Source organism: Calliopsis andreniformis, chromosome 9, assembly GCF_051401765.1.
Source record: "Calliopsis andreniformis isolate RMS-2024a chromosome 9, iyCalAndr_principal, whole genome shotgun sequence".
Lineage (NCBI taxonomy): Eukaryota > Metazoa > Arthropoda > Insecta > Hymenoptera > Andrenidae > Calliopsis > Calliopsis andreniformis.
In genome coordinates, this window is record NC_135070.1 from 5713946 (window position 1) to 5740230 (window position 26285).

The following is a 26285-nucleotide window of genomic DNA, read 5'->3' on the forward strand; positions in this document are numbered from 1 at the left end:
CGCTATACAATTTGATATCAATCTACTTTAGTGGTATATTAAAACGATTATAAATCTGTGGTGAAGTAGTGAAGAAAGACTCGCATCTACGGAATCCTTTACGAAGGATTTACTGTAAAAGCACAAAAATAGTGATACCTTGTGATAGTACCCATCGGTGACGAGTATAGAATCGAGTCGTAGTCGACTCCTCCGTCGTAGCTGAGGTACACACGATTTTCCAGTCTGATCGTCAACGAAGATCCCAGCAAGATGTCGCACTCGCCAGGTTCTCGAAAACAGCCTCCCAGGCCGAAGATTCAGCTCCCATTGCCAGGGCAATACTTCCCCTCAGCAGGTATGGCGTACGTGCCCACCCCGTATGGGCAGACTCCCATACCCATGACGCCAGTGTCCGGCCAGCCGCAGATGCTCTACTCGAACAGGGCCAGCGAGTTCGTTTTCAGTCAGTTTAAGGGCATCAAAGACCTGACCAAGTCCGGTCTGAGCGTCGGGGAGAAGTGCGCCTTATGGCTGTACGAGAAGGTCCGCTGAAAGAGATATAAATTAATAAACACAGTACATATATGAGAGCACTACTGATCGGTACCGTGTCTTGTGTATAGGTCAGTTCCTGGAGCAAACGATGGTTCACGCACATTTTCTTATTTGTTATCGTGCTTTTGTACAGTATTGGGGGCGCGATGATCTTCGTCACGATCGAAGGAACGAACGAGGACGTCGTGCACTTCAACATACGTAAGGAGAGGTGGGTGGTCGTTTAGTTGAATGGATTGGGGGGACGATTGATTGGGATTTTTGAGAATTTTGGAAAATTTGAAAATGGATTTGTATGGCTAACTGTTTGCTGACGAGTGAGTTGGATGTTTAAAGATCTTTCGGGCTATGATGTACAGTATTTACTTGTTATGAACAAAGGACCAGCAGAATATGAGAGATGCTCTTTTAATAGGATATAGTTATGGGAAAACAATACATGTGTCGAATTGAAAGAATAAGGGGAAGATTATGTTATAAAATTTATATAGGTATATTATATTCGAAACAAAAAGAGGAATAAGAATAACAGAGGAGTTCGTAACGAGAAAATACTGTACGTAGATTCATTTATTTAGCTCTGTTATCTGATTTGATTCTTGAGTATGGTTAAATATTCTTATTCCTTTAACAAATCGTGTATGGATCTATATACTCTAGTTTACCTACTGGAAGATTAATTACAGAATGGTAGTAAGCGACGAAGTTTGTGTACATAAGACACAATTCATTCATGTGTTCTATTTAGCTTCGTTTCCAAATTACAAGATAATCATGCAAATATGATAGACTTTATTCATTTATTTTTTTATTATTACTTAGATATTTCACATGGAAAGACATTTGGAAGCTCTTATTGAAGCTGCAGTTAGTCATTTCAACTTCCTTTATGACCAAAGTTTTATGCAAATGAGACTATCTCCCTTCGCGACGAGAATCAAACATAAGAATGAAATTTTTCTCGCAATATCATAAGTGTGTCACAAACAATATATTAAAAAGAGTTTTCTGAGTTCCAATTAAAAAATAATTTTCATTTTCCTTTATCTGATTACAAATTAAAAATCTTCTTCTTACGAAAACATTTATTCTCAAAATTTAGATCTCACAAAATGCTGTACAATCTTACAATGATAAATAAATTGTCCTACAGTAACGACAGATTGACCCTTCTTAATTGAAATAACACGTATATGTCACAGAAAAAGAATACAATGCAAAATTAATCATACAAGCTATTCATTCTACGTTCCCACGGGCACGCAAGAACAATTCACGAAGCCCGCGGATTATTGTTTGCGCTTCAAAGTGGCGAATACTCCGCGTTCACCACTCCACATGTAATTCTATCTCTCTTGACTTCAAGATTATTAGTTTATCCCTCCAACTTGAAGCGGCAGGATATCCCGCGTTTTTGCGTGTTGATATTTTTGTCCTTCGTACCAAGGAAAATGAGTTTAGGGCACGTGCACAAGTGTAATGCTGTAGAACGTTATATCGGTCGCTTCATGAAACGACAAATCGACAGTGCTGGAAGAAAATGTGGGGCAATCGAACGCACATTTAAAACGTGCATTGAGCTCGGAATAATATGTTTAACTCTACTCTTTTATCGCCAACAAATTGTCAAATGGCTATTGCTAATCCCTGTATAGCTCTTTTGTTGTTACAACAATGCGAAATTTTATTCAATCGTAATTAAACCAAATTGTTAAAATTTCGATAGGAGTTTTTATTGCACTGAAATTTTTCTTACTCAATGAGTACACAATTTTTCTTACTATTAATTTACAAATATCACTTTTACAATGATCAGTTTCAAAATAACATCGAAGTAAATATTTTTTATCAATTTAGATCAACTAGATCAGAGACTAGCACGATCATAAGTACTGGATAACATATAGGGATAGCCTCCAATCGTTAACTAGCTTGGAACCTGATCTGACGATATTACAATTGCATGCCACGCAAAGGTACCTAGAATTGTGGTGATAGAGTTTTACACTGACACAATATTCAACATTAAAACACTATCAATGAATATTCAAGAAAATATCGGGATTCTGATAATATGGTTTTAATAGAGGTAGGCGCATGTTAATGCATATGAGATAAAAACTGCAAAGCCAGTATTTATAGGCGACTTTTACTTCTTGCATTTAGAACTTCAGACGTACACTTGCCTTTGAAGCTTTTATAATGTTTAACAGAACCCTTTGATGCCTGGTACTTTGAGTTTCCCTTTGAGCTTTGTGCTTCATCTTTTTGCAGTTATAAATAACTTATCCTCGTTTTATTTGTTAACACACAATTATGAAGTACCGTTGTGCTAATAATTACAATCGAATTTAGAATAACGTTTTAAAATACGGAAAAATAAGGGGACTGAATTTTAGTGATAAAAGTGTTAAAACTATTTAGTTAACAACATAATTCCACAAGGTGAGAGTCAAAGAAAGCAAATCGATGCTAATGTCGACGATTTCCTTGACTCGTTTCACTGTCGCGGTATAAGCAACGATTTCTTCATTCAAATACTGATCGATTTTCCCACAATTTCTTCTTCACAGGATCGATCGACCTCAAGACGAAGGTCAGGTAGTCTCTAGAACTCGCGGGCTTCGTAGGTCGCAAAAATTACCTCTGGCGTGAGTGACTCGATAAAACTAAGGGTGCATGGTTTAACTACTCACCTTGGCAGTGAATGCGACCATAATCTCTATACACTTTTTCCTTTGCCCTTAAATCTGTAAACTTCTTTAGCATGCGTGTTAAAAGCCCAGACACGCATTGTTAATTGAATGAAACCGCAGAGAGAACTGTTAATCACTGGCATAATATCGCAGATTATGCAAATATTTCAAGGTTGAAAATTTTTGCTTGAAATTGGATAATGAGTTTTACTTAGAATTCAGTTTTCTTTTTTCACAATATGTAATAAGAATAACTAAGAACAATATTTCTATCATAGGTCCTTAATTATATTTTCTTTTTAGATTGAGAAATTTATACCACATTTTTCTCAAAATTATTTTCTTTAAACTGGTTACAAGTACAAGAGAAACTTCTTTGTCTAAAATATCTTCAGACGTATCATAGATAATATTTAAAAATTGCATAAAACATGCAAAGTTCCTCATCTTGAATCTCAGATATCGCTCAACAAATGCCGCTCCAGGTGAAAACATTCCCTCGAGGACTATCCTATAGAATTCCAGATTTTGCAGAGTACCAAACAATCTCAACAAGCAATAAATTCGCTTAAGTCGCTGATTCTCTGCTGCTTCTGAATAATGAACGCACACGGACAATTAGGAACTGTTCGACGTTGATATGCCTCGCCTAGCATCAAGATCCAATGATGCCTCTATTACAGACATCAAGGCTTTCTGTCTACATGAATTCACGATTACTCAGTCGATTTGTCGATCCTACTAATAATTCAAGGTGCTCTGTGCAGTCACGTGGACCGGGGTCAAATCAACACGCGAAAGAAACCTACTCTGTAGTTCCTCTTCGTTAATAAGTAGAGCGAAAGAAGCGAGATGAAAAGACAGGATGCTCTGATCACAACTCTGTCTCATAGCTTTTATCGTATCGTCCTGGGAAAATTGCCTTGTCAACATGGATGCTTTTTCCATTTCCTCTCAAATTGAAAGCTGCAGAATTTGCTTATAGCCAAACGGAAGAAAAAGAAAAAGAAATAGGATACAGTCATTACGAAACGGGTGATCGAATGTACCTTTTGCGCAGGAACAAGACGCTGACAATAATTAGAGAACTTTGGAACGATGAACTGCTCGCCAGGAATTCGGAGCTATGGAATGGACAGGCGAGAAACGAGTTGATGAAGTACGAGGAACATCTGTACGAGTTCTACAAGCGTGGCGCTACGGATCGCGGGCAGAAGGTGTGGACTTTTTGGAACGCTGTATTCTACTGCGGCACCATTTTTACTACTATAGGTGAGTTTGGTTACACAATTTTTCAAGCGTCAGCGACACGCTGTGTGGTCTAGTTTTTTATTGCTACGTGCGCCTATAAGCGTTTAGATGATTAAAAGTATTAAAACTGTGAAAAAACAAGCGAGTTTACTTTAAGAAATCGAACTCCTAAAGAGAATTAAAAAAACTTAAAAAATTTTTTAAATTTGAATATTTATGATTGAAATTATTATTAAAAGTTGGTGAATTGTATGTAAATTGAAATCTTGTTATAAAACATTCAAAATTACAGTCAAGCTTCAAGGCAAATGCAATCGAACAGTGTACACGGTTTAAATACTTTCTGATTGTTATTATGTGTACATGTGTTCGATAAAAAGTATTAAAAATTTTAGAGGATCATTCTATATCTTAAAGAAAGGCAAAAATAAAAAATAATAGAATCGTGTCTGTTCAGAATTGTTTCATTTCAGATTTACTGTGTCTCGTTTAGGGCTTATTCTACTGCCTGCGCGTACTTATTCTACTGTCTGTCAGGTTAAACGCAGCGACGTCAGTAGAATAAGTCCTACTAAGTCTCAGACACATTCATGCACATTCTACGCATCTCTTTAATATTAATAACTCTGAAATTTTTTTTTTTGTAAATTAATAACTCCGAAATAAAATGTCAAAAACAATTTCATCATTCTTAATTTTCGTTCGGGTTTGGCATGTAAAATCATACCCCTAAAATTTTTGACACTGTTTATTGAACACTGCATAATTGCTGTTTGATTCTTTTCTCAAAGCTACAAGAAATATCTTCTGCTTGAACTTGATGGAACTATAGCTTCCTTACGTAGAACTTTTCACCAGCCGTATGACAAACGCATCGTACGCTGTTCATATCTACATAATGCATAAATAACGAAAACAATCCAATGATAAGACAGATACATACGATATCCAGAAACTTCATAAAAATATATCACTATAAAAATTGACTAACCTGTGCATAAGCTTACACAAACAGACGGGTCAAAAGTGACCCTGTGTTTGCCAAGCTAAAATTAACAAACACTTCCACTTGGAAAAGGACTGGGGTGTCAAACCTCTCTGCTACCCTCATCATAATATTTTTCGCTTATATTTTTTTACAAAATCTGACGTCAGAGCTCTCTATCAGACCGTTCGTCATTAAGTCACAAAAACTGTGGGCAAACGCGTTTGCAGCGAGACGACGAAAAAAAAGAACGCGGGTGGAGGGTGCTTCAGGCCTTGGTTTATAGCAGGTATAAAAGGCGCGTGTGATCGCGTGATTCACCGATTCATTTATCGTCATCTTCGCAAAACCTCGTCCGTTTGTTTACCTTGCAACGGCCACCATCATAGCCGCTAATCGATTTCGCGTTGAAACACGGGAATATTGTTCCGTTTATTTGTTGATCTTCGTTGCACCGATTTCGCGTCGTCGTTGCTTTTATCGAGTCAAATGGATCAGGGAACTGGGTCCATGGATGGAAGACGTCGCGAGACAAGCCTCATTAATAATCTGGGATTAGTCACTTCTACGAGCGACTTCTTTTTCTTGTAGCTTCTTCTCTGGACGCTTTTATCTCTAGATTTCCGAGCATTCAGAGAAGCAATCTTACGCGATCTCTGCGACGAATCCCACAGGATTACAGCTGAAGTGTATTTTTGGATCATGACTGCGTTTAATGCGAGGAATCGAAAAAATAAAAACTAGCTGGATAAAAAGTGACTCTCTTTCGAAGATATAATGATGATTCTGGGATCACGTGGACAGGGTGACTCAACTAATTTTATGAGAACTGTTACATAAGTTCGTGTTTCAGAGGTGGTTTCGGGAATAGTAGCTTTTGTATAGCAAAGAGTTCTTTGAATCGTTAATGGAATTTTTGATATATTGAAAGATTTTAGTATCTTAGAATTTAGTTTATTTAGTGTAGGACTTAGAAGAATTTAATCGAATTAACATCTAGGTCACATAAATCCTGACAGTGCTCAAGGGATATTAATATTCAATGGAAGCTGGTGTTTTTAAATGAAGATAAAGAAATTTTACGCTACATGCAATGAATATTAATTTCACATGCAGACATTTAATAAAAAATTTTCCAATATTTATTTTACCATCTTGGTCGTTGTGCAAGCTATCCTCATTTCTTAGACTTCCATATTCTCACTTTTTTCGTTCTGATTTCTGATAAGACAAAATATCGTCATTAATTTAACTAGCCTCATTAATTTAATTAGTCTCAGAAAGATGGCTTTCTTTTTCTGCAAGCTCTTCAGTTAGACGTTACTATGATTCATTATGACCTATATTTCATCTTTGATTTTATAAAAGAATATTTCCATTAACAAATTGAATTACCAATACTATAACCATATAATTATTATATATTATAAGTCACATATTTTTACTTTCAATGTTAGAAATTTCAAAATATCAATTCTGGGTTATGGACATGTATTTCATCAATTCTTTTTTTTAAGGGCAAACTCTTTTTAATTAAATTTTCTTCCACTGAAAATAAAAATTCTATCTACAGATATCCACAGACATAGATATCTACAACCACTCTCAAAATACCTATTTAACCCCAGAAATTACTTCGTTATCCTTCGAGCTTCGATAGCAAGGAGGAAGTCCTCTTTCTTCAAAATGACCTACTCTCCTTATCTTTGCTCATCCAGTAACACGATACAATCGCGACGCGTTCCCATTAAAACCATGACGATGTGAATTCACAGGGAAGCCAAGAAATTGATTTACGACAACGACCACGCGAATTGGAGGCCTAAAATCACGAACAGTCGCATAATTCATGGGACAGGGTGTGTCTAGAAATTCGTAAACAGAACAAATGTTCTCTCGAAAAAGAGGCGTGTCAAGCACCCTCGTGTCCGCGTATGAAGGAACGTTACAACGTTCGCGAGAGGATTTTTCTCATTCTCCATGGCGGAAAATCCTTCGACACAGCGATCCTGACCTACATATCGCGACTCGATAAAATGACGATTATCCTTTTTCGCTCCTCTTTGCATCCTCGACCCGTTACCCTGATACAGCCTCCCTTCCGCGAGTTGCACTTGTTTTCGATGCTATTAAATTGATTTACGCACCGCTGGGAAACCTGTGGCAGATCGATACTTAACACTTGAGCTACCTAGGTTAATGTATATCTATTTTTAACCGCCTATTAAAATGACAGGTTTCTGAAGAACTTTATAATTTATAGGAATAATGTTTATTTACAGGTTCCTGTAATTTTACTCAGGTAACTGACAAAAGTAACGTTTGTAAAAAATAAGATGTATGTAAAATATAATCGTACCCGTCATTTTGACCACACTGATAGTTCTAGTCTTAAAGAAATATAATTCAACATACCTCGGCCCCTAGATTGGCACTTTGGCACACGCGAACTCACTGAAGATTTGGTAGATAAAGCTTCGAAGGAAATAAATTGGAAATGTTGCACAGTGTAGCTTTCTGCTTCTATAGTTGCACATGTATCATCCTTTGTTGAGAGCGTTTCGCGTGGGATACTTGTGAAACATTTAATGCGATTATCTGTAAGAGGAATCGATGAACTGGAGTGCGTGAGTGAAGTAGACTTTATGCATAGAAATGTCAAATATAATTTATTGAGATAAAAAGCGATACTAAGTGGCTGAGTTAAAATTCACTGTGTTTAGTTTGGGATTTAAAAAACACGTCTTCTAATAACGCAACGATTGAGTTGTAGAAAACGCGAAAATGAAAATTCATTTGATCGCAGAGATTGATCTGACAAAATTCACGAGACTATGGATGTATATTTTTTTTTAAACGTTTCCCACTGTGCAGCATCAGATGGAAATAATCAATATATCGCAAGTGGTGCCGTGCCAAACGAATGATCAAAGTGTTGAAGGCATGGAAATCTTTAATATCCTAAACGAATATGGGATATGTACGATGTATGCAACTGCAAGCTGAAATTAATAATACGCGACCCCGTTTCGGCAATCTGGTCCTCTGTCATTAGTCGTTGACAGGTGTGCGGATTATTTCAACATATTTCATTATATTATCGTGAAATTGTAATTAAGGAAGATTACAGACGCTAAGCTAGATACAGGGGTATGTTGGTGGTTAAGTAGATGAATCAATAGATGACTTCAAGGTTGGTAGATAGATAAGTTCATAGATCAAATGGTGGGTGAGTAGATAGCTTAATAGATAATTTAATAAATGGAAGGATAATTCGATGGATAAATACACAGATAAATAAGTAGACAGGTAGATAGATAGATAGATACATAGAAAGATAGATAGATAGATAGATAGATAGATAGATACATAGATACATAGAAAGATAGATAGATAGATAGATACATAGATAGATATGTAAATAGGTGAATAAGTAGGTAAGTAAATGCATGGGCAGACAAGTAGAGAGATATACCTATGCATAGCTAAATAGGCAGATATGTAGGTATAAATAGGTAACAAAACGAAGATGAAACTAATCTGAGCCTAACATCAGAATAATCTGATATAACATAGTTAAATTCTACTTCACCTGCTAAACACTTTTTCTTACAGAAAATATCATTGCACAAATTCTACACGTATCACGTTAATTCACAATCCATAAATGACACTTCCTCGAAATTTTGTATTCTAGTCAACAAGACCTACATACTTTCTAGATTCAATTCTTCCTGCTCCCAATTGTACATAGTCGAATATCTATGAAGATAAATAGATAAATTTGGATCCCATGAGTTCTTACTTGCAGAGTATTATAATCTCTTTCCTTACTTTATTTTTCCATCGTAGTGAATTTATCTAGAGGATGACACCGAAATAGGTGATCACAAAGTGTTTATATCTTGAAAAGAACGTTTTCAAACCTGCGTACGTCTTTTTTTATTCTTTTAATCTTAAGAAGAATAGAATACTTACTAAAGAAGGACCACATATTTCTGTGCCACTCTATATAGTTCGAACTAATTGTTCTAAACTACTTTGCATACATAAATGCATTTTGGTCGCTTTTGTTTGCCCACGAGGATATACTTGTACATTCCCATGCATACACGCGAGTTTCTAATGTCGACAAAATGTGCCCACGCGTACTATTTCGAGTATTCATTACGCAACGAAAAAGAAGAGCAGGAAGGCGCCACCGTTTTCGAAATCGGCACGATTCTCAAATCTTTCTTCGAACATTTATCATCCTTCGTTTAAGGATACTCCGAACATAAATTCGAGTCGCTCGCAACTCGTGAGAAGGACGTGCTGTTTCGCTGAAATTAAACAGCTTCTCCACGGGGTTTCTCGTGCAACTCGCAAATGGGACATTTATTTCTTCATTTATTTGAAGAAAGGATTTTAATTTAACTACTAAAAGCGAATAACTGTTTTGAAATTCTTTGAGAAGATTTAACGTTATCTAAATTGCACTTACACGTTCCTCAGTTCCTAGAACAATGGTGTAAAACACTTCACAACAACATGAATTCTCTTTGTTTCTTATTTTATGTAGTAATCCGAGAGTTCGGTTTCGAGTTTACTTGTGACCTATATTATATATAAAATAAATCAATGCTTCTTTAATTATTCGAAAATTGAGATGTTCTACTTTAAGAAGTGACCTAGTTAACGAGAATTTCGAACAAATTTTGAAATCTTGTCTTTCGCAGTTTCTGTACAATCGCTTCCGTGGTGGAGACGAAAGTGGGAAACAACGTGAAACGGAGGACGAAGATTCACGGGCTGATAGGCAATTTAATTCAGTCACAACCGAACCATCCTCTCGCGTAATCCCTTCTGTAACGAATCCTCGAATATCTATCGTCGTTTTCTCAACGTTCATCGTCCGTGTCGACGTGACACAGTTAACGAACAATCTCCCATTATCTTGATGAACAAATTCTTTCGACGAACGTCGCATCAATTTGTTAAAATATATTTTCGAGAGCATCTCCTTGAACTCGTAATTTCCATTTCCCTGATTTTAAAAAGACTTCTTGTTACTCTAAACAATAATATTTGAAACACAATTTTAACAACGATCTTATAAAGATTGCCGTGGAAATTATTTTAAATGACTTTAAATTGTTACAAAACAAATGGAACAAACGAATTCAAGTTTAAAGTAGATGTTACACAAAATTGATTAATGAATACAACACTATAATATGAATTTATTTCATAATGATACTCAATGGGTCTTTGTCACACTGTGTTATTTTATTTCAAATACAAGCGAATTGCAATATTCTATTTCAAAGTAAATTCTAATTTGATTGTCAGTGAATCGAAATCTCTTAATTAAATTCTAGATTGTGCGAATTTAATCCTCGTTTTACCAGAGTATAAGATAGTTTTTAAAATTCTTTATAAAAAGGAAATCATTTTGTATTAAACACTCTTAATAGTAATTGGTCTACTTTTCACAAGGTAATTAATCAAACATTCTAAAATCGTTTTCTATCCGTCCCAGATTATCAAATGGTCCAGATGATGAATTACTATGCGAATCAAAAAGCCAACGTAATCAGTCACAGACGATTTAAAAGAGAACACAAAGAGACTGAGGCGACAGTTTGACATTTTATTTTGAAGATCTGTGCAAGAACGCGACGAACTTGGGAGCTTTCCAAAAATATGCTCACCCGTGTTACCTTTATTTTCGTGTATCGTGCGAATCTTAAACTTCACATAAGTCTGCATACGCTACCAGTTCAAGGAATCCTTGAAGAAAAGTCACTTCAATCTTCTTTCACTTGAAAAATTTTACGTTCACTTTTCTTCAGTAACTTTATCACTTCTGATATTAAAGGACACTTTATATTTTATTTTTAACACTTGTAAGTATTTTTTAACACTTTATTATCACTTTACTAAAATATTCACAGTCCGCTAAAAGCTTACAAATCATCGTTATAATTTGAGAAAGTGATATCGGTTTCACAAAATTATTAGAAATATTGAATCAGAAGTATGAAGATAATATTCCACTATTTAAGATTTGCACATTTTCGCACGTTTTAATACAAAAAAATAATAAGAATATAATGGAATTAACCTCAGAAATTATCCCTCAAGTTTCCTTGACCTCCATATAATGTGTAATAAACTTCTATAAATGTGTTAATTAAACCAAAATACAAACGAGCCGTATCACAGTGCAGCGCGAGTGACACCGAGAAACTGACCCATAAACACGCCCCCAGTCCCGAGGCCTGATGGCTCCCCCACTCTGATTATTATTCAGTTGATTACCCCGAGATTCCACTCTGCATAGTATAAGACCCCACTTCTTACTACTGTTCCCACCACTTTTTTAATTATGCTTTTATATTTTCGCACTACTGTTTATGATGAGACGAAAGAGGTTGTTTTTAGATATGTACTCCTTACATTTTATAAACTCGTTTATCACTCCAAACTCGCGAGTCTATAGCGAGAAAATGCTGTATATTATAGTTCACTTACGGGGGTCAACCACTCTAACGCGTCAAAAAATATATAAAGTTTGGGAATTTTTTTGTAGGTAATTGTTGAACGAAAAGTGTAATCTTTTTTAAAACGTACAAATGTAAGTTTCAACTTTATTTTCTAATTTTTTAAACGTGAAAATGGTACAAAATGGCGACGTGATTCGCTGTACCTAAAACCTCTGCAGGTAGAACATTGATTGCTGGCCGTTGCAGTTGGCAAGAATTGGGACATTTGAAATAAAAAACTTTTGTGCACTCATAAACCAAAAACTAATGTCTAAAATACAGCATACGATTTTTAAAGAATTTGAATAATTGTAGAAATGGTAGCATTTTGAAGGAAAAACAATGATTTTTATTCCAAAAAATCAACTTTAATTATCTATGAAAAATAAATAATTGAGATATTAAGAAAATTCTACGCTATATTGTAGAGAATAGTTTCTGGTTTATGAATCTATAAAAGTTTTTTATTTCAAACCTCCCAGCCTTTGTTTAGTGCGACGACCAACGATCGATGTTCTACCCAAAGAGAATACCGAATAACTCCGCTATTTTGTAACATTTTTATTTTTAAAAGATTAAAAAATAAAACTGATACCAACGTTTGTATTATCCCAAAAGGATTAAAGTTTTTATCTACTAGTGACCTCTGAACAAATTTCTAAAAGTGTTCCTTATTTATTGACACTTCAGGGTGGTGTCCGCCCCTTAACACTAGAAGAACTAGATGCGCGTAATCAATGGAACAGGAAAATTGCATTAAATCCTGATAGCTTCTCAACGAAACAAGTAGTCGTGATAGAAACTCGAAAGGAAATTAGAATTTAGAATGAAATCCATTCTGCGAATTTGCGAATAGAAAAGTGCAATGCAATATTTTTAACGCTGCTGAAGTGATAAAAGGTACGTTATGATTGAAACCGCAAGACAGAAAAAAGAATGCCAAGTAAAACGAGTAAATGGAAATGAAAGGTGAGAAAGCACCAGGAGAGCTGGAAATTTTATGCATGAAGGATGAAACGATTTCATGTATGAGGAACAATACGAGAAATGTGTTGTCAGTCGAAAAATGCGGGTACCTTTGCTGAAGGCATCCGATAATAAATTTATGAAGCCCGTTTCCAACGATACATACATATTCAACAAAGTGATGCTTACGTGGAACGATCGAAAGAATACAGTATAAAGTTAAAAAATAGTCCATGATGGGAAAGCAATTTCCTCTTCACAGAAAAATTGACATTCGAAAATAATTCCAGGTCACAACGAAAGCTTCTTTTGCGGTTCACCCCCGCTATAAATGTCCACGACAAGTAAAATGACAAAATTACTGGCGGAAGAGCAGGGGGTGTTCGACGCGATAAAAATTCATCTGGGCTGCAGCCAAAAACTGTGAGGAGAGCATACACCAAACAACTGGAAGATGAATGAGGACTTAAAAAACAAAGAACAAACGTGACGAAAAATAATATCCCTCATTTCCTCGCGTGGGATCAAGTAAAATTAGGCTCCAAAAAAATTGTGAACAATACGAATGTACGAGATGACATTCAATCATAAATCTGTTCAACTATTCATGCACAAAAAATTCAAAGATCGCAGAAATAAAACAGATAAAATACAAATTTTATAACTTATTCACAAGAATGTATCGTTTCTCATTCTACGTACATATTATTTCGAAAACACCATACATGGTGCAATTATGCATATTACGAGATTCTGGTCATGTACATATTGTATGCAACGTGTACACAAAGCAAGTGTTAAGCCGTGCTGAGTTTAGTTATTGTTTAAGAGGATGACCATCTAGGACTTCTTGAGACTTGAAGCCTGCTTGAAGCTATAAGACTCTTGTAACCATCGTTAAGCTAGACAACGTTTCTTAAAGCTTTGCATTTGTTGTGGTAGTGGGCAACATTTTTGAGCTGAGTGCACAAGCTGACATTTATATCTTTCAGGGACTCGGATCACATATTCCAGTCGCATCTACTGTAGAACACAGTCAGATATAGATCTACTCTCTTAGAAAATCGTGGTTTCACCAGCATAAATATTTTTCAAAATTTCTGTATGACTTCAGCATTCTAAAAGTGAATGCAGCTCTCCATATTCTGTGTCGACGTCATAGCGAAAGAGGGACACGTTCCTCAGACCTACTTATATGGGGTAGTTTGTGAAAATATCCTAGCTTAATTGAACTAAAACTGGAAAAAACGATAACGAACGAAAGAAAGTAAAAGGCAATGAGAAACGGGGAGAAAGGAAGGGTCAATAATGAGGCTACGTTAATTATTTTTTAGCAATGTTAGTTTTTAGGCATCTGATGGACGAATCTTCACCATTGAAAAGTAAATTTTGTCTTGATTAATTAAAAAGTTATATATAAAAAACGAATTTAAAGCCCAACTTTGATGCTTTTCCTTTACATTTTCACTTTTTAAACGAATTTCTGAGTTATTCTCAACCCTCCCTAAAAACAATTATCGTAGAAGGTCCAGAAAAAATCACCTGGATCACTTTCTGTAAAGAATTTTATTCGACTCTAAATTTTAAGCGAATGAACCGTATAAAATCCACCCTTCTGTTGATCCACTTTCACAGGAACAATGGAAATAATGCTGCACCAAACACATAAAGATAAATGACTCAGTACTTAAACATTAACGCTAATTTTATTCAATTTTAATTTTAAATTCCAATGTACCTAATAAAAAACAAAACATATCCAATCATCCCGTAAACAATTCCTCTGAAAATGATTTCGTTCATAAAGAAATTATTGCGTACTGTTATTTGTAGTCACAGCTGTGCTGAATATAACATTTTACTACCTTACCTATAAAATAATTTTTGAGATACTTAATTCTTAAAATTAAAACATAAAACAGGAAGCATAAAAGAGATCCGATAGTATTATAAAATAGTATGTTCAACTATTAGGACACAATTCCAGGGTTAGATCATGAATTTCTAGATTGTCCATTGGGACATTCGATATTCCAAGTGTTCGATTATTGAGACATTTACCTTACTCTAAAAAATCTCCACGGAATAATTCATGAGCTATGCCACCAAATGTGAAAGTGGTCTAAGTGAAACATACGAAAAAATTAAATTCGCCATCTATTCGCTGTTAAATTGATCTAAATTACAAAATAAGTAATAAATTCGACTTTCTTAAATTACTGTCTTAGACCATTTTCATATTTATTGGCACAGTTAAGGCCAATTGCAGGATGCACCGCGAGTGTCTCGCGAAACAAGCTCAGGCGTACAGCGTGTTGCGGCAGCTGCAGGCGCGGCACCGCGACGCCGAGCGCCGTTGTCGGTCGGTTGCGCGCGATTCGCGCGGCGCCCTCGCTCGATACCCGCTGCGGCAAAGTCATCCAGAGTTTCGCTGGTAGCGGCGAAGCTGAGCCGCCACTGGTGGTGGGAGCAGCCTCTGTTTTATTTCTGTCCCGGTGTACCTCTGCACCGGGGCCAGGAGAGCGAGCAATCGTTCGCGAGCGGTGGCGTTCTCCAACGTGTCCCTCGCGCAGTTCGCTCGTCCGAGTTCTAATCGACGCCGTCGATTGTCTGTCCGCGATGGAGGACAGCTATACGGTGCACAGACGGCGAAAGGCAGCGGCGAAGAGGCGCGAGAAGACGCCGGATCCGTCCTCGAGGAACCAGCTGGTGGAGACGAGCGACGATGAGGAGGAGGAGGCGAGGCGCGCCAGAATGGAGAAGATGGTGGAGGACGCGGAGCGCGTGGAGGAGGAGGAGCGACTGAAGAGAGTGGCGCAGGAAGAGCAGCAGAGAGATGAAGAGAAGAAGCGACAACAGGCGAAGAAGGAAAGAAGAAGCTCGGCGAACCTGGAGGAGCTGAAGAGGAGGAGCAGTAACGGTGAGAAGGCTGCCACCCCGAGCAACGTGCCAGCACGTGAGAATGACGCTGAGGAGTTTGCGTCGGTAAGGAAGGAGCTGATGGCTAAGGCGGATGAGGCGGGCTTCGCGAGGGAAGCCTCGAGAAACGGCGAGGCTGCGAAAGAGAAATATCAGGATTCCCTGTCGAGGTCGAAAGAGATTGACGCCGACGCCGAGCAGTCGGAACCCAGGAAAGTGGAGAGGCGATTGAAGAAGAAGTCGAGGGAGCGAGTGGAGAAGCCTAGCCAGTCAACTGACTCGAGTGACATGGATGAGAAGATTGACAAGCATTCGAGGAGGACCAAGTCGCCCGAGGGGAGTAAAATTAGAGTGAAGAAGCCGAGTTCGAAGAAAGCGACCAGCGGCGACCCTGAGGCGAAGAAAGATGTGGTCGAGAGACCTCCGCGAGAAAAGAGGTCGAGTAAACAGAGACTTGAGGAGGCTGAGGATCAGCCAAGGCCAGAGAGAAGACGCTCCAAGGTGTACAGTCAAACGGATGACACTGACGAGGACCAGAAGATGAAGAAGAGCGAGTCTTTCCCTAAACGAACGGAAGAGGTCATGAAACGATCGTCATCCGACGTGAAGAAACAAATAATTCCTCTGAGCAACGAGAGCCTGATCCAAGACTTCGCCAAGGCTCAGAGAGAGTACCTGAAGAGGGAGCAGAGTATTCTGGATCCAGAGACTCCAGACGCTTATGAAGATGCGCAGGAAGAGACAACCCTAAGACACAGAAAGTTCAGTGTGCCTTTAACGGAAGTAGAAGAGGAACGTGTTGCCAAATCCCTGGAGGAGTTGCAGAAGACTGATGAAAAGAGGTCATGGTTCTCCTGGCTGCCTTTCTTCCGCAGGAAGAAGGAGAAGGAGTCAGACGAGCAAACGGAGGACTCTAAACCACCCCAGACCCTAGAGACCAAATTCGAGGAAATTGAACAACTCCAAAAGGTCACTTTCTTGGACTTCCTGAGGGCGCTCAAAGATGTAGTCGCCGAGTTCAAGGCCTTCGTAGCGCAGAATCCAAGGGAAGCGCAGATCATGAGGAACCTCAGGAATCGCTGCTTGTCTGGACTGTTGCTCGTGATAATCTACTGCGGCCTAGGCGCCTTCGTCTTCCGCTTCACCGAGGGAGCCTTCGAGAGCTTCTATAAATGTGGCGTCAAGAGGGTGAAAAGAGACTTCCTGGACAGTCTGTGGGATTACAGTCACAATATGAAAGAGGAGGACTGGAAGAGCATGGCGCGGCGGAAATTGATGGAGTTTGAAGAGCAACTGCACACTGCCCATGAAGCTGGCGTACAGACGTACAGTGGCCAGAGGAGCTGGAGCTTCCTGAACGCTGTTCTCTACTGTCTGACTGTCGTCACCACTATTGGTGAGGATTCTCACGGTGACAAGGTGGTTGCTTTAGGGAGGGAAGAAAATAACGCAGAAGACCGTACTGTAAAAGCATTTTACGAGTTTCGTATTGATTTTCTAACGAAAGATGGTTCTACTGATGCGGAGCTTCATGGTACTGATATCAAAACTGAATGCGCACGCGTTGGGAAATTCTGAAGGCTTATGTTTCTTTGGAGTAGGCAATTTTTAGATATCAACGGAATTAGAACGATAAGATTGGAGTTGAATGATAATTACACACACCAGGTGTTCAGCTATAGGTGGAAGGAAGTTGAAGGGGTGATTCTAGACCTCAAAATAAGACGAAAATTAAGAATAGCAAAATTGTGTTTGAACTTTGGTGTAGCTGAGTTTCACAGACGGATTTTATCACTTTTTGAATACTTATAATTAGCAAATATATTGATGTATTATTTTGACGTTTGGAAACAGCCCATAAAATTTAACCCCATCTATAGCCTATCACTTTGTATAATATTGTCTAATTTCTGAAGGTTACATGATCTACCCAATTTTTTTTTAATTATTTGTAAGCTTGTGTGTGTACTTGTGTTAAGTATACTTGTATTTCACTGGTGCTGTACTTAATACTCAAACCTGAAAAATGTTAGAAATTTTCAACTACCTAGAAATATTATAATTCTCTAGATAAAAATATGTGTCTATGTTCAGAAACAAATCTGGGCATGCAAAAATATTTTATTCTACGAGTGTAAACCAAAATTCTTACTTCAATCAGTAACCATCAGAATACTGTTGCTAGTAAAAATAATGTATCTATTCAGAATTCCAATTTGAAGAGCTCTCGTTTTCGTTGACAATCACATCTCGTCACCTGCATTCCGCTATTCTAACGTGACTGCTTTACGACTAAACAACCGCCAAATTATGCCACTAAAACAGCTAAATTTAGACGGACTACTGCCGTATACTTAGCTTCTCTACGTTTATTTTTACACCGTAGAAAATGTAATGCACTCAAACCTGTAGGAATCGTCGACCTCAACGATGCACGGTTCGTTGAATCCAAAGTGCACTCATTGAGAAACGCTTACACTGTTTCAGGTTACGGTCACATTTCGCCCAGCACCAATACCGGAAGGGCCATCACCATCGTCTACGCCATCTTCGGTATCCCAATGTTTCTGATAATACTGGCCGATTTCGGTAAATTATTCACGCGTGGTATAAAGTTCCTCTGGGCATTCGTGAGGAGACTTTACTACACAGGAAGCTGTCGGAAAGTTCGTCGTACTGTACCAGTTCAGGTAACACAGGTTTAGTTATTTAGTCTTGAGCTGCTGTGGTATTAATATTATAGCGGGTGTAGTGCATTAGGATCAACGTTATCCTATTACCAAGGATAATTTAATCCTTAGATGAGCATAATGTTTCACGTTATAATTCCAATAAGTTCTCCTTTTTGTATCAGTGTTGATTCCTCTTGAGAAAATAATCGACAGAATTTTATTATACTCTCTATATTAAAAACCACAATCGGATAAGAAAATGCAATTTTAATCACCAGGAAGTGATGAAGGGCGTGCAGCTGGTTTACGACTTCGCCACATTTAAGAGGCCATCGCAAATCAATCCTGAGGACATCGAGGAGATGCAGAAGCAAGCACAGCAATCTCAGCCGGTACTTAATTTGGATGGGAACGTTCCTGACACGCCTGGAACGCCTGCGATGTCGACATTTGCTGTCGACGATGAATTCAATCTGCCCATCTCGGTGGCCATCTTCATCCTCCTCGGTTACATTTTCATAGGAGCCACTTTGTTCTGCTTTTCGGAAGACTGGGGCTTCTTCGAGAGCTTCTACTTCGTCTTCATCTCCATGAGCACTATCGGCTTCGGCGATTACGTGCCAAAGGTGATCATTCTCTCCCAATTACACTATGTCATGTTTCAATTAAATTTTTCTCATTTACTATATCGGATCAAATTGGTCCCTTTTTCGTAATCAAGTTTTCTGAATGACTCAAAGGCATACATCAATTGTAGACAGAGATGGGCAACATTTCATTGACAAATAAGAATGACAAATGAATTTTTATTTGAGTTATTCTGATAAATGATAATAAATTATTGAAATAAATTGACCGTCATAGATAGTAAATAATTATTATTCGGATGAAATATTCTATTAAAAATGACTTAATATTAACTCGAAAGAAATTGCATAATGCCTAACTCAGCTTGTAGAGATTAGATCAAGTAACATTGCAAGAGCAGTAGATTTTAAATTAAAGCGAATTTTCTTCGCCTTTTATTTGCGATTAGCGTTTTGCTTTAGGCGTCTCTCGTTATCCCCGCTAGCGACATTACGAGTCATACGTATTAACTTATTTTCTTGCTTCCTTTTTTCACGGTGGCGTTCAGATGGTAAGCTTTGAAACCCCTCAAAAACTAATACGTACATCATCGTATATACACTATTTTGTGCGTGCTTTTCGCATAAGTCTCACTCAGCACAGTTGCACGTATTTTTATCTTAGCAAAATTAAAAAAAAAAAAAAAAAAAAAGAATCATCCAATGACAGAATTGACACGCGGAAATTAACAGATTGATTGATTGATTGATTTAGCATCCCATATACATGATGTGTTCGATAGTATACCTGGTGTTCGGCCTGTCCCTCACGTCTATGTGCATCAACGTAGTACAGGTAAGATGGATTACGAAATATAATAAAAAAGTCCTCAGAGTGTCACTCAATTTTTCACAACTAATCCTTACGATCTGTATATTAGGTGATGCTATCGGACTCGTTCAGGCAAGCAACCCACAAGATCGGTACAACAATCGGTTTCGCGGTCGCCGAGGAGGATGGATCCTCCGCAGCGGGTCCTCCACCAGTTGAAATTGCAGACGTTCACACAAGCATAAAGAGGACACGAAGCACGGAGAAAATCGCGCCCAAAGCGAAACAGGAGGATGTCGACTTGTAGACGAACCCTCGCATCAAACTTTTTGCTGAATTGTTTGCGCGAGGATAAACGACAGCGCATGTTGGCCTTAAAACGTAATCGCACATTTGATGGACTGACCCGTTCGCGAGGACAAGTATGTTGGGACAAACAGTGAAAAAAATAGAGGATGTCCAGGCAATTATTAGTCAGTGTTTTTTTCTGAAATGGTAGCTACTTGAAATAGAATGAAAGAAAAAACAGTTTTACACTAAAATTAATGGTTAATATAATAGTGTTTATCAATTTTTGCGTTAACGAAGGCGATGTTTAATTTTTTTAATACTATGTACTTTGTTACTATTAATGAGATAAACGCTAGCTAGTATTTGCACGAACGCCTTGTATGTTATGAGAGTCTCTTGACTTACGTAAAAAGGTAATTCTTTGATTTGCGAATGGGTTGAGACCAAGCATAGCGAGTCCAGATCGCGTCCAATTAAATCAAAATAATTATACGAATATCAAAAGTCATTTTCAGACAATGTGAATCGGTGCTTCTTCACTCTCTATCCCCTCGATCCATTTGATCGAGTTTCTAAGCTCCCGCGAGAACCAGCTGCTGAGACTTCAATAATTCTTGCGCGATAAAGGACCCAATGGTCACTAGAATCTTTTATAGTCCAGGGAAACTTGAGTCACCTTAAGCTTATGCGTATACTTCCAGTTAAAGTAACTGCTCACGAACAATCAATTTACACAAAGACGTAGAGATTATCTAATTGAATTTTTCATCAAAAAGTTTATCGCTGATCATAGCTCAAGAAAAAAAATTACGAACGAAAATCAGAAAAATGTCATTTTCGTAAAGAAGAAAGTATCGCGACTTTGCAGCTGATCTCGCCAGGCTCTCGCGATTTTTTCTTGTAGTCTAGCCTTTATCGACAGTAAACCTACTGAATATCGTATTTTGTATATTTTGTAGATTATATCGTATTGCTATCAGAACATTCGTTCTTTTTCTTTCTTCTTCTTTTTTTTTTTTAATTGTTTTTATATTGTAAGCTGTACGAGTAGTGTGAAAGTTCTGACAGATAACGCGACTGTACTGTGAGATTGTATAGTTTCTAACTACCGGTCTATGAGCCCTGTCCGAACGTTTCGTCTGCAAGATCTTTATCGTTTGAGTGACCCTCCAGTTACATTTGAAAAACATACTCGCAAAGATGTATATTTTCATGCTATAGCTTTAATTGTACTTAATTCTACGATTCGATAAGTGTGTCGAACTCGACGCAGCGTTTCCCAATCGGCCACATTTTCAATCTGTTCTGTTATATTTAGGTTTAAGGATTTCAGCGTAAATAATTTACTGAATAACTGCTATTAATCGATATTAGAGAGTAATGAAACGAAGAAAAAAGTGTATAGGGGAAGCTATAGACGGACATTGCAATTGAATCGGTGAGTTAAAGAACATTACAAGTTTAAAATTAGCCATTTTCAAATAATCTCGAAACTATATGTAAAATGTGGTTTTTGGACTTGTATTGTTCTTCAATTCCCTCATTTAATTGATATTATTACTTCTGTTAAAATCTTGCATCAAGTTTACTTTACGTGATTGGTGAACGCTGCGTGTATAAAATATAAATACATATGTTTAACGATCGAACTGGAGCGTTGGAAAATATATTTATGCCATACGGAAAGAGGAAGGGAAAACTTGTGCCTTTGTAAGAATGAACTGTGTTAACTACTTCAATTTTATCAGATACGATAGGGATTCCTGTATATGCGGTTAAATTATGATTATAGAAAGAAATATGGCGTATACTCGTTGCTATTCTTAAGCAGCAAGGATACTTCTTCCTTCCTATCATTAAAAAGAGAAAAGGCAGATTGCTTAGTGTCTATGAAATATCTTTGCAATTTTATTACGCGTTACGAATTTGCGTGAAAAGAACGAAACTGAACACCGAGAACGAATTTGTTATTATTAAAATCATAATAATAACGTCATTATAAACTTTATTTACGAATAAATGTTTAAGACATTCGGATCCTTTCAATTATGTTTAACAGTTTTCCTTATACGCAACGAAAGCACAAATAAAGAAATATTTCTACAAAGAAATCAATAAAATATTATTTTACATAATTTCATTAATTATCCCCAAAATAATTGGATATTTAGATTTTCCAATTCATCTGTCGGCAAAACAGAAATCTGTACTTCAACATCACAATTGTGTGAATATTTATTAAGAAGTAAATGAAACAGAAGAAATATATCAGTAATTGATAATAGTATATTAATAATAAATAAGATTCAATGACAAATAACAGATGCGTCAAGAAAATGAAGAAACACGCGAAAGTACTAGATCATCTAAATTCCCTAGAAGCTTCAAATTCGAGATACTCAAACTATTAAAATCAAATTCATAAAAGTGTTAACTGAATTGCTTATTCGTATAATATATTCCTATTTACGCATTAATTAATTTGATATCATAAAAAATGCGAATAAAGAGATATAATATTTATCTTATACATGTTCTACGAAAGAACATTTGTTTTTTATTCCGCCATAGCAAATTGCAAATAAACTAGGGTATCATACTAAACAGTCTACATCTTTTCATTATTTTTAAATATACTGTCCACCTGTTAATGTTTCTTTCTTTTACGTAAAATATAACAGCACATATTAATATTGGCAATACTGTCTGTCAGATGAATGAAATCTCGTTGCATGTTCAGCGTGGATTAAAATGGCCAAAGGATGACAACATACGGCTGTCAGTTAAAGGGGAAAGTAGATAATTCGAAGAGAACCGAGGAAAAATGTCTCACATTCAGTATGTGGACGAATTGGTCAAGGAATACTTGCTCTTCAGAGGTTTCACTCAAACCTTAAGAGCCTTCGATAATGACTTGAAAGCCGAGAAAGAGAAAGGCTTCAGGGTGAGGATACCAATGTGATAGAGAGAGAGAAATATACAAAAACAATGCTTCGTGAACACTGTGCAGTTGATGAATTCATTATAAGTTATCATTGAAAATTACAATGCCAATTTTTAATTTTATTGTAGTTATTTAATCAAATTCTAGGACAATTTTATTGTCAATTTGAATGTTATGCTGCAATAACAAAAGGTGGCTTAACTTTTTAGTAAAGGCTTCTCATTTGTTGTTAGGTGGACAAAATTGTGGATCAGTTGATGCAACACATATACAATTATGACTTGACATCTTTAAGAGAACTATGGGGACATTTAGATGTAAGAATGTTTTCTCGGCTAGAAAGTCATTTTACTCCAGCTGTGCGGAAATTAGAGAATTCTGTTTTAAAAATGTACCTGGTGAATGCAGCAGTGAATAATAAGCCAGATCGCATTCAAGAATTTTTTGTAAAAATGACGCCAGAGTTGCAAGGGCATTCAGAGTGGAAGGAATGGTTTGGTAAACTATCTTATCAAGTCTCTTTAATAATAGCTATGGAAGGAAAATATTTTTCATTTCATTTAAAGCATTTCTTTTTGTAGCATTTCCATTTGTTAAAAATCCTGAAGACAATCCAGTGTATTCTGTACATTTTAGCAGACAGTGGCAGGACACTATGTTGCTGTCCTTGCACAATTTCCTTTCAATTATTTTTCAAGTAGGTGAAAGGTATTTTGCACCATACCCCTTATGTTCCAAGTTTTATAATTTTATTGTGTGAAAGTAGTAACTAACTATATAACTATAATTCTAATTAATGTTTGTGTATGCACCGTAGTGTATGCCATTACCAACACTTCTGCAAATAGATGAAGATACAAATAAGTTGAAACGACTGCAAGAAGAGAATGAAGCACTGAGACAACGTTTAAGCGAGTCTGTTAAAATAGATAATGTACTGGATGTAAATCCAGGACCAGTTCCCCAACATCCACCACTCATGGATGATTTTTATATTATAGCACAGTAAATGTTTTTAGTACTTTTATACATTGCAAGTGATACAATAACTGTACTAATGTTTCCCTTCCTATTAAGCAGAGAATCTCCTTTACTGGAAAATACCAAAACTCTAAGGAATCTTATAAGAAATATAGGAGGTGGTTCCAGTCCAATTTTAAGTAGAAAATCCGCGTCAACTTCGAAGAAGGCTGCGGAAACTGAGGCAACCTCAACAAAGAGAACGCAAAACACAAAAGGTAAACTGAGTTCAATCAGTAAATCTGAAACTGTTACCAAGAGGAGCACCAGCTGTGATTCAAGATTAACTAGCTATAGGAAGAGAGATTCGTCTATTGACGCTATGGCAGAGCGAAAAGCTAAAGACAAAATCGATTCCACTTATATTCTTCTTAGCCAGGTAAAAAATATTGACATATGTAGCGGATAATTTACAAATTTCACTTAACAGGAAATGATTTGTAGGAAGAGTACACAGAGCATAAAACGTCAATAATTCAATGCAAGAGTAATGCAAGTGGTTCGTATGTTGCCACAGGCGATGCAGATGGCATTATTAAAGTCTGGACACCGATACCATCCCCGAAGTAATTACCAAATATACGAAATAATTTTCATTTTATCTGTTACTATTCTAATTATAATCTTATGTATTAAATAGGACAGTAACTACATTCGCTTCTGCCACAGCGAACTCGAACAAAGCGATAACGGCGTTAGATTGGATATCAAAGAATGAGCGTTATTTTTTACACGGTGATAATAATGGTTTAATTCAGTTACACGACACTCGTGATTGCAAGACATTATGGGATATTCAACATGAAAATTCTCGAATTATCTCCTTACTATGCAATCCAACGGATTCTACTTTTATTTGTTCTATATCCGATTCGAATGAAGGGAAATTACTACTGTATGACATAAAAACAAGGAAACTAGAAAGAATTCTACCAATGGAACAAAGTGTAACTGCTTTATGTTCTGCATTTAATCACAACGGACAATTACTTATCACGGGATTATCTAATGGAAATATTCTAATCCACGACTTACGACGGAATGAGATCATAGATAATATAAGTTGCCACTCGAGCCCAGTTATCGATATTGAATTAATTAACGATTACACGAACATTTGTACGCAAAGCGAAGATGGGAAACTGTGTCAGAGGAGTCTGAATCACTCAGGGAAGATCTTATGGGAAACGAAGATCAAGGTGGAGAAAAATACTGTTCATGGAAAATTGTTTACTTTCGACCAAAGCGGTAATTATATGTTACTTTGTACGCAAACTGGAGGAAATATATACAAAGTGAGTAGCTTTTCCTATACTCCCGATATACGCTAATACACAAAAATACTAATAGGTATTAAAATTTGTACAGATGCCACCAGGTGCACAAGCCAAAGTCTTAGAATTAGGAGGTCATAAGGGTACATTATGTTGCGACTGGTCTACTGCCAATCAGTCTGGTACATGTATAACTGGTGGGGCTGAAGGGAAAGTGCGCGTATCGACATTGCTATCGCCATGATATAAAAGCAGAATTAGTATCTGCGTCAGTTCGTAAGACAATGTAAAATTCATGATATTAGGTCAAATTTGTAGATATTAAATGCTGGTCTTATTAAATATTGAGAAAGTTTTATAATTATATTGGAAGATCAAATCTAAGAATATATAACAAAGGAAAATCATAGTAGTGAAGCTGTCAATTTCAATCAAATGTTACACGAATGCTCAAATGTAGGTCTCGTAAAAGTGCGAATACACCAGAATTCGTAAACTGTTCGCGAACAATATAGAAATTAAATTTCCTAGAAATCATTTGTTCACGTATCTGTTCGCATACTGTTCTTGGTGTTCGCGGAAAAATTGAATAAGGGTGACAAAAAGTTTGCAAATTGTTTGCCAACATTGTTTGCGAACAATGTTCACAAATTGTTTCCTAGTGTAGACCTAGCTTAACTTTTGCTCCAGTTTTACTAAACAAAATTTGACTGGAATCAGCGGCTTCACTGCTACCAACAGTCCATGTATTTAACGCATTATGAGTATCGTAAAAATGAAAACAGATCTAAATATTTTATGAAAA

At 36.9% G+C, this 26285-nt stretch overlaps 3 protein-coding genes across 6 annotated transcripts; all 3 read left to right on the plus strand.

Moving 5' to 3' along the window:
- Positions 1–252: 252 nt before the first annotated feature.
- On the plus strand, positions 253–13310 carry LOC143183015 (uncharacterized). Of its 2 annotated transcripts, none has more exons than XM_076384386.1 (4): positions 253–525; positions 606–748; positions 4294–4505; positions 13253–13310. In XM_076384386.1, the coding sequence occupies exons 1-4, from the start codon at positions 253–255 to the stop codon at positions 13291–13293; spliced, it is 669 nt and encodes a 222-aa protein (XP_076240501.1). In that variant the 3' UTR covers positions 13294–13310. The 2 variants fall into 2 exon arrangements, with proteins under 2 accessions (XP_076240501.1, XP_076240500.1); XM_076384385.1 differs by lacking the exon at positions 13253–13310 and adding an exon at positions 7752–7838.
- A 2142-nt stretch (positions 13311–15452) lies between these two features.
- LOC143183014 (uncharacterized) lies at positions 15453–20258 on the plus strand. Of its 2 annotated transcripts, none has more exons than XR_013002549.1 (5): positions 15453–17277; positions 18369–18571; positions 18832–19179; positions 19689–19975; positions 20061–20127. XR_013002549.1 is itself a non-coding variant. In XM_076384384.1 (5 exons), exons 1-5 carry the CDS (start codon positions 15582–15584, stop codon positions 20256–20258), a joined length of 2526 nt encoding a protein of 841 aa, XP_076240499.1. In that variant the 5' UTR covers positions 15453–15581. The 2 variants fall into 2 exon arrangements, 1 of the variants encoding a protein (XP_076240499.1); XM_076384384.1 differs by having other exon boundaries at positions 19895–19975; positions 20061–20258.
- A 2750-nt stretch (positions 20259–23008) lies between these two features.
- On the plus strand, positions 23009–25724 carry LOC143183727 (WD repeat-containing protein 91). Of its 2 annotated transcripts, none has more exons than XM_076385410.1 (8): positions 23009–23186; positions 23420–23684; positions 23768–23883; positions 24004–24191; positions 24264–24585; positions 24651–24772; positions 24847–25501; positions 25575–25724. In XM_076385410.1, the coding sequence occupies exons 1-8, from the start codon at positions 23067–23069 to the stop codon at positions 25722–25724; spliced, it is 1938 nt and encodes a 645-aa protein (XP_076241525.1). In that variant the 5' UTR covers positions 23009–23066. The 2 variants fall into 2 exon arrangements, with proteins under 2 accessions (XP_076241525.1, XP_076241526.1); XM_076385411.1 differs by having other exon boundaries at positions 24267–24585.
- The last annotated feature ends 561 nt before the right edge of the window (positions 25725–26285 follow it).